The sequence below is a fragment of the Cupressus sempervirens genome, chromosome 11, assembly GCF_028749045.1.
Source record: "Cupressus sempervirens isolate cs-2001-9-10 chromosome 11, ASM2874904v1, whole genome shotgun sequence".
Lineage (NCBI taxonomy): Eukaryota > Viridiplantae > Streptophyta > Pinopsida > Cupressales > Cupressaceae > Cupressus > Cupressus sempervirens.
In genome coordinates this window covers 44,435,850-44,444,573 of record NC_143128.1, presented here as the reverse complement: position 1 = coordinate 44,444,573, position 8,724 = coordinate 44,435,850, and the positions used below count along the sequence as shown (strand labels likewise).

The following is an 8,724-nucleotide window of genomic DNA, read 5'->3' as shown; positions in this document are numbered from 1 at the left end:
TCTTAGCCAACTGATTTGGTGACTTTCTTAGTTGTTCCTCCTATTGAGAAGGAACTTGTTGATAATAAAATTAATGAAAGTTTGTCAATGGATGCCCCTTTTCTAGAATTTGATTCTTTTATATTTGAAGCTTCTAATATCATTCCAACCATTGATGTTAATCCAAGAAACTTGATAGATCAACACAAGCAAGAAGGGATTGATGGAGAGAAGATAAAAGATATTCCTCACCCTAACAGACAGATAGAATATGAGGCTTTCTCATTTGATTATACACCACATCAAGAAGAAAGGTTGCTACTAGAAGCATTGGAGGATCATGAAGACATTCAAAAGAAATATGAAGAAGGTTTATACATTTTTATGCCATCCCATAACAGGATTAATGGGATTATTCCAAGTGGAATACGAGGATGAAGTGCTTAGTACTTATTTGGTGTTGGAGATATTTATCTTTGAAGAAGAACTTGGAAGTGTATTCATTGTAGATGAAATTTTAGTGAGCCTATATTTAGACTACAAAGATAACACTCTAAACACATCTTTCCCCAACCATTCTCTTGTCAAAGGCGTAACTAATTTTTTTGAGATGGTGGATCTTGGTGTTGGCAATACGAACTAGCTCATTCCAAATGATGCCAAAATGTTACAACCATAAGTTTATAATGCAAAATGGCTCTTTGGGCTTGGTATATTTTTGAAGAAACTTAAGCAATGTGTTGTTATTGAGTCTTTTCTTATGATTGCCAATAATGATATATCTTGCATATAAAGTTACAGCTCCCTCAAAGGATATTCAATGAATAACATTGATGGTATGCCTTTAATCGGAAGGCACAGAAGGCAAGCTATCATCTATCCATAGACATGAGGTAGATGAGAGAATTTACAAATAAGAAAATACAAACTAAGAACTCAAAGATTCTAAATTAAATATTCACAATCAGAAAATCAAGGGGAAAGATCAAAATGATTTATTTTAGATTGTGTGATATGCGAAACTCAAAAGTTTTCCTTATATGCACAAACACAATTTACTCTATAAAGTTTATCAGAGATAACCAAACTGGTAGAAAGAACAACACATCTCAAATGAATATATTTAAATACAAAGATTTGAAATATATTGCATCTCCTCTCTGATAAAAGATAACAATTCACAAACTATCGTTCTTATTCACGCAAAAAGCCCAATCTAAAAATGAAAAAAATGTTTATAATTTTCCCTCTACCATTATTACAAAACTAAAAAAAGAATCCCTCTTCCTCTTTTTTTGTATCTACTGAAGATTTGTGGGTTTGGAAACCTTAGAAACATATTGGTTGAAGTTGTTTAAGGTGTGTAGAGGTGGAGGAAACAATTGGTGAAGGTAAATCCAAGTTTGGAGTCTTTGGTGGCATTGTGTGCATTTGGGAACACCATTTTGGAAAATATCAGAGATCCTTCACGCTGCCCCTGTTTCCAACAATGTAAGAATAATAACAACTATTTATTAAACTTTTATTTTTACCTTAATCTAGTTACTATAGAATAATAGCAACGCATTCCAATCAACTGGTGATTATGTTACAATCATTAATGTATGAAAACACAGAAAACTATCAGTGATTATGTTACATTTATGATATTCAAAATGACTTTTTTTGCAAATAATCCATCTTTTCTCTACTATCTCTGACATTTTTTAATTGATGATAAAGAAATGGTGGTTATGTATTGAAGCTTAACAAATGGAGAGCTTCTCAAGCTACTGATTTCTTTCATGGAGTTCCTAATAAATCTCAAGGTTCTCATTTAGGTGACCAATTGCCTGGAGGTCCACGAATATTGCCTGATAAAGTTTATTGCCAGGAGGTCCTAATCGATCTTGACTGATAAAGTTTATTGCTAATCAATATTGTATCAAAAATTCAAACTAATTAGGTATTGAATTAAACTTGATAAACAAATGATAGAGAAGGAAAACTTTAAGCATGAACAAGATCATAAATCATATGACGATGACATATTGCAAATGATTAACTTATGCTTAAACAGTGATAAATTTTATTGTTACTCAATATTCTATCAAAGTTTCAAACATATTAGGTATTGAATTTAATGTCATACATAAACATATTTAATTTAATGTCATACATGCACATATCTAATTTAATGTCATACACGAACATATCTTATTTAATGTCATACATGAACAAACATATAATATAAAATGATAACCAATAATGTCGCATATGAACAAACATATCATATATTAACCAATAATGTCATAAGTTGAATAATGTCATACATCAAATAAATGTCATACATCAAATATAAAATGTCATATACATCAAATGTGTATCGAATATGTCCACTGATGCCTATATATATATATATATATATATATATATATATATATATATATATATATATATATATATATATATATATATATATATATATATATATATATATATATATATATATATATATATATATATATATATATATATATATATATATGTCTAGATCAACTATATCTTTTCCTTCCCACGAGGGGAAGGAAACAAATCTCTCGACGTCTTCTGTCGTCGTGTCGAGGGAGATGGTGGAGATGATAGGGTCCTCCTAACACGCTCGCTCGTCCTCTTGTTGAGGCTCTTCTCCAACTCGAGCTGATACAAGCAAAGTAGATATGAATCAGTATTTATTATACGTTGAAATCAAATATATGTACACACAAAATCAATTATTTTCTTACCACCATCAAATAGTCACTCTGTACGTCCACCTCGAAGGCTCGTGGACGATCAGGCGTGACGAGACCCTACAACAATTCAATAAATATAATCACTTATAAATAACATTAGAAATTTTGAGACTAACTATTATAAACAACAACTAAAACGGGGAAAATTCTTTCATACCTCAATCAATGGTTGTGAGCTAGCCATAGCTGCGGCCACTCCATGATCAACAGACTGTCGGAGATGAGGAGGTGTGTCCGATGTCATGAGCTGCATGTCATACAATACACGTTACATGTAACATGAAACATGAAACAAATATAATCAAATAAATTAAATTAACATGAAACAACTGTACCTATACGAAGCTCATACGATGTCTATGCTCTGAGTCCATACTAAAGGTTGAGGGTCCTGTGGAGAACTGATGCACATGCATAATTTTTTTTGTCAATCCTTAATATGATAACTTAATAAATATATGTATTAATTTAAATGATTAAATTGATACATACCTCTAGACTCGTGGAGGGGACAAAAAATGGGGTCGGAGCATCGCTGCTAGGCTCGGCAACACTCTGACCCTAAATTTTGAACAATGTCAATAGATGCTAATTAATTAATCATTCACTATACATATGAAATGTGATCAAATTAGTAAATTATAATTGTAATTTACCTGGTGTCAATGCCAAATGTTTTGTTCAAGAACCGATCAGTGATGAGCCCATCATCTGCAGCATCTCCAGCATGAGTGCCAAATGTGCATAGGGATCCGCATGAAGTGCACATGTGACCACGATGCACAGAAGGCTCCCCCTCAACTAATGGGCTCGTGGAATGGATGAGGGTCGGTGTCAAAGCATTAATGGTCCCTAGAGTGCTGGCCTCTACATGTTCCTTCACAACTGAAGGAATAGTCACATGCTCACGTTGTGGCTTGACCATAGGTGCCCTAACTACATTAGGGTCACAACGTGCTCCCGGCCTCTCGAATGATGACCCCCCACCTCTACCCTGGGAGTCTAATAGATCAAAATAATTGGGGATCTCCCCAAGGACAAACTCACAATACAATTTCTTCAAAAAATACATTGGGACCTCGTGATTGTTGCAAGGAGGGGCATCAAAAACCATCCACCATCTATCCCAAAAATGATTTCTCATAGCATCATGTATACACCAATGGATGGGGAACCGTTTAGTACCCTCTCTAACAGTATTTTGCTCACCGGGTTTTCTAAATAATGCACATATTGAACCTTTTGGTATTTCTTTTTTTTTAACATCTTCATATGACAATTTATTTGCATAAAATCTTTTTTGTTCTTCCCTCTTAACCCACCAAACATCTAACTGACCAGTAACTGAGGCTATCTAGGTCTTAATGGATTTGAGGGATGATGCCAATTGAGCCCTCATTGGATTGGTTTGTCCAGCTTGTTTCAACCGACCAATGAGTCCTTCTAATTCAATTTTGCCTATCTCAATTTCATTTAATATATTTTCTTGTGTGCCTGGTGGAGATCTTGGAATTGGTTTGGGTTGTGGAATTTGTTGTTCTTGAGGAGGGTTTTGTGGATTTTGGTTTTGAGGTTCTTCAGGTTCTTGAGGGTTTTGTGGATTTGTCGGTTGATTATGGACATTTCCTGATAAAGAATCAATTGAAATCCAAATGAATAAACAAATCTAAATAAAAATTGTAAAAACCCTATAAAACAATATGAAAAACATATAAAATAATGCAAAGTCAAGTTTAGATTACATACGGCATCGGCGTCGGCGTGCTGGTGATCTTGGATTTTGTCGGCGAGGAGGCATATTGGCAAGGGATGTTGAAAATGAATTGTTTTCCAACTCGCGTGCACGCTGCCCTTATAAATAGTAAAAATCACTGTTAATATGATGGGCCGCGGGTGTGCAGCCCATCATTTATAAAAAAAAAATTCTTTTTAATAGCGCGTATGCGCTATTGTGCATACACACTATAGTGCGTACACACTATGGTTTGGGTAACCCGAACCATAGTGTGTACGCGCTAGAGTGCGTATGCACAATAGCGCGTGCGCGCTATTGAAAAATGAAAAAAAAAAAGGCTTGTCACCTTTTTGGCACCACAACTCGGTGCATATGCCCCTATAAGAAAGTATCTTTTGATGAATATGTTGATCTATTGGATAGAGAAGAAAAGAAGTTGATATCAATGAGGATTCTCAATTCAACTAAGTCTAAAGCTTTGGTAGCCAATAATGAGGGTTCTTAAAATTCAGTTGGATAGTCTTCATCTATAGGAAAGGGTAAGAATAATAAATGGAAGAACAAATCAGAGGATGCAGAAAAGACAACACCATCATCCAATCAACAAGGCAAGTCTTCCTCAAATTCCAACAAGAAGGGAGACAAAAATAAGGAGAAGAAAAAGTGTGCTCATTGCAAGAAATTGGGTCATGAAGAACATGAGCGTTATCATAAAAAGATTGATGAGTTGACCAACATCATGAAGAAACATAATGTTCCATTGCCTAATGCTTACAAGGAGAAAGGATCTTCTTCATATTCAAAGGGCAAAGGGCAAGCACTCATGGAAAATTCAAATTCTTCAAAGGAATGGATCCTTGACTTAGATGCCTCCTATCACATGAGTTCTTCAAGAGAGGATTTTTTTTCATTGAAACAATCCAAGGTACCACACATCTTTGTGGGAGATGATACCAAAAGGGAAGTTGAAGTGAAAAGAAATGTGGAGATGGAAAATGGAGAGTTTCAAAATGTACTTTATGTTCCAAATGTAAGTTCTTATCTTCTATCATTTTCCCAAATTACTCACCTTGGAGATGGTCATAGAGTTGAGTTCCTTCCTGAATCAATACAGGTGCATAGTCTGAAAAATGATTCATTGGTTGTAGTGGGGAAAGTGAATCATGATAAAAGGTTGTATTCTTTCTCCCATTTTGTGCCCAAGTCTCCTTCACAGGCCTTTTTTTCTCAATCCAATTCACAAATCCAATTATGGCATGAGTGGTATGGACATCTTTCCTTCAACTACCTTTAGCAACTTTGCACAAAGAAAATGGTCAAAGGTCTATCCAAAATCAACTTTTCCATAGGTGAATGTTCAATAGGTACAATGGATATGCATCCAGAGGAGAAGCTATATAAAGGGAAGTCTTCAAGAGCACTAGTTGTTCTTTAGATGGTTCACATGGTATTAGGAGGACCTTTTGTAGTAATCGTAGTCAGCCAGGGTTGCTACATACTTTCCTTCGTTGATGACTTTTCAAGATACATTTGGGTCTATTTTCTACATCATAAGAATGAAGTGTTAGACAAGTTTCTAGCCTTCAAGACTTATGTTGAACAGAAATCAAGGAAAGCCATCAAAGTTCTTCGAATGGACAATGAGAGAAAATATGTGAACAGAAGACTTACAGACTTTTGTAGACTTGAGGGCATTGATCTTCAAAATTTACCAGCATTTAGTCTACACAAGATAGATGTTGCAGCATTGAGGATCTGCACTCTTAAGTCCATGGTGAGTTGCATGATACAGGCCAAGTCTCTAGATCCATCACTTGAAGTTGGCACAATCAGTAGTGCCAATCACATTCTTAATTAGTCTCCTCATCCAACCTTAGATGGAAAGACTCCTTTTGAGGCATGGTGTGGTAGAAAACCAATTGTGACATACTTTAGAGTCTTCGATTGTCCAGCGTGGGAAAATAGATCTTCTAGGGGATGCAAGGCATAGTCACCTCAACCTTGTACTTTCATTGGATATGAAGATGGTGTGAAGGCATACAGACTCATAGATCCAGAGATGCATCATATTTTTGTGGAGAAGGATGCACACTTTGAGGAAAGTTGACCAAGCTTGTCCTCTAATCCTCTCCGCACATCATACCGTGTGGAAATTGATAATGACATGAATGATAGTGCTTCAATAGATTTAGACATGTGGGGTTCTATCAAAAGTTTTCGCGAGAGGTCACGAAATCAGTATAGTCCACATGCATATATTGCCACAGTGATAGGTCCAACACAATAGGGTACATCCAGTCTTCCAAGTCTAGCATCAGTGATAGATTTGGGAGACAGTATTGATGCTTTGCCTCTTCTTCTTGATGCAGCATCACCTTCTTTAGTCATCGCGAGGGCTCCATTTGACCCTCTTGTTCATTCTCTACATGATCGATCATCATAGGTTGAAGTGATTGTGGATAGTTATAACCAGCAGCTGCAAAAGGGTTCTTCATCAGCTAAGGAGATAGACAATTCTTTGAGACAAGTTCTTCAGCCAATTGAGTAGGTTTCAGAGACATCACTTATCTATGGGTTTCTTTCCACACATAGCGGAGGCGTCTCATTTGTACCTTAGGCATTATTTCTTCTAAAGGGGAGGAACACCATTCTACAGTCTTGGATCAACTTCTTCATCAGAGCAGTCACTGGCAGGCATCCTTCTTTAGGGGGGGGAGCCTATCGTGTCTCTCTTCCTCTTCTCATTTTTCTCCTTTGTATATACTAGATGTATGTCATAATAGGGGGGGGTCTTGTTATTCCATCCATCCATGCATCCTTTTCCATCTCTCTTTTTGGGGAAGGGTTTTTCCCATGAGGTTTTCCCTCTTTCTCTGCTTTATGAGAGATTGCATTTCATTATGTACATGGGTACCTAACATGGCTTAGTAGCTGAGACCCATCTTGCATTTCATCCTAGATTATGTAGCCTTAAGGGAATTACCCTAAGTTACACTTAAGGGGGGGTGTTGGTGTAAATAAGTATTTACTATTTACACTTTACCTAAGTTTACTTAGGTTAATGCATATTTTATTATTTATTTATTAGTCATCTAGGAGTATGTGCACTCTTGTGAGTTGTCATGTTGACAACATAGAAGTTTGCACTCTAATTATGCACATGGTGTCTACACATAGGAGTAAGCACTTGATATGTGCATGCTTCTAACATAATAGTGAGCATTCGCATATTAATCATACTCTTGGTCTATAGTTTTGCTTGTGTTCGTGCTCCTTGATCTTGGGTGAATTTTTCTCTAAGGCAAATTCTTACATAAATGTGTATTTATTGGATATGACATTAATGAATTTGGTTATAGGCTTTGGAAATTTAAAAATCATAAGGTTGTAAGAAGTAGGGATTGTTAGAATTCTTTAGAATAACTAAGAAGTGGTGGGGGGGGTGGGGTTGGGGTGGTGAATCAGTTATTCAAAGTCCAAATGTACCAATAAAACTTTTCACTTAGCTTAGTGAACCCCATTAAACATCCATATCCAAGCATGCATCCAAGCTTATCAGTATAATCTTGCAAGTTACTATTAAATCAACATGCAACAATAAAGCATGAAATATCAACACATATGACACAACAATTTAACGTGAAAACCCAATTTGAGAATAACCACTAGTAACATGCTACTCCTTTTTCACTATTCTAAAGCAATGCCCTGTGAAGGGCGAACCCTGTTAAAGGTTACAACACATATTGTTAAATGTGACCTAGTTATGGGATTTCAATCACCCTGTCAGAAGTGATCATAGTTAAAGGACTTTAGAACATTCACTTGAAATGTCACCCTGTCAAAGGATTTTCTAATGACTGTTAAGTCAACCTTAGTCCAAAGGATTTTACCCTAATTGATACAATTGTTAGAGAGTAACAATAGAGCTTTCATCTAATACAACTTACAACTTATGTTGCAGATTCCATATCACAATTTAGTTATCAATTTACTTGGATTTCTTTCTTTTGCAGCTCTGAAAACTTGTTCACCCTTCAAGCATTTGCCTCCTTAAGCCTTCTTGTTGGGTATGCCAATGCAGTCACTTCTGTGGTTTCTTGACGAAGCAGAGTTCTTGACTCTCTATCTCTATTCTTCCTTGGTCTTTTCTAACCTTCTAAATATCTCTCCTTGACACCACACTCTCAGACCATTTGCTTCATGACCAGACATTCCTTAAATAGAAAATTAGAA

General features: G+C 35.9%; 1 protein-coding gene across 1 annotated transcript; it reads right to left on the bottom strand.

The window, feature by feature from the left end:
• Positions 1-3,706: 3,706 nt before the first annotated feature.
• Positions 3,707-4,634, bottom strand: LOC149528166 (uncharacterized). Its single transcript, XM_089810924.1, has 2 exons — positions 4,500-4,634; positions 3,707-4,379 (listed from the first exon to the last, which is right to left on the bottom strand). Exons 1-2 carry the CDS (start codon positions 4,549-4,551, stop codon positions 4,108-4,110), a joined length of 324 nt encoding a protein of 107 aa, XP_089667050.1. The 5' UTR covers positions 4,552-4,634; the 3' UTR covers positions 3,707-4,107.
• Positions 4,635-8,724: the final 4,090 nt, after the last annotated feature.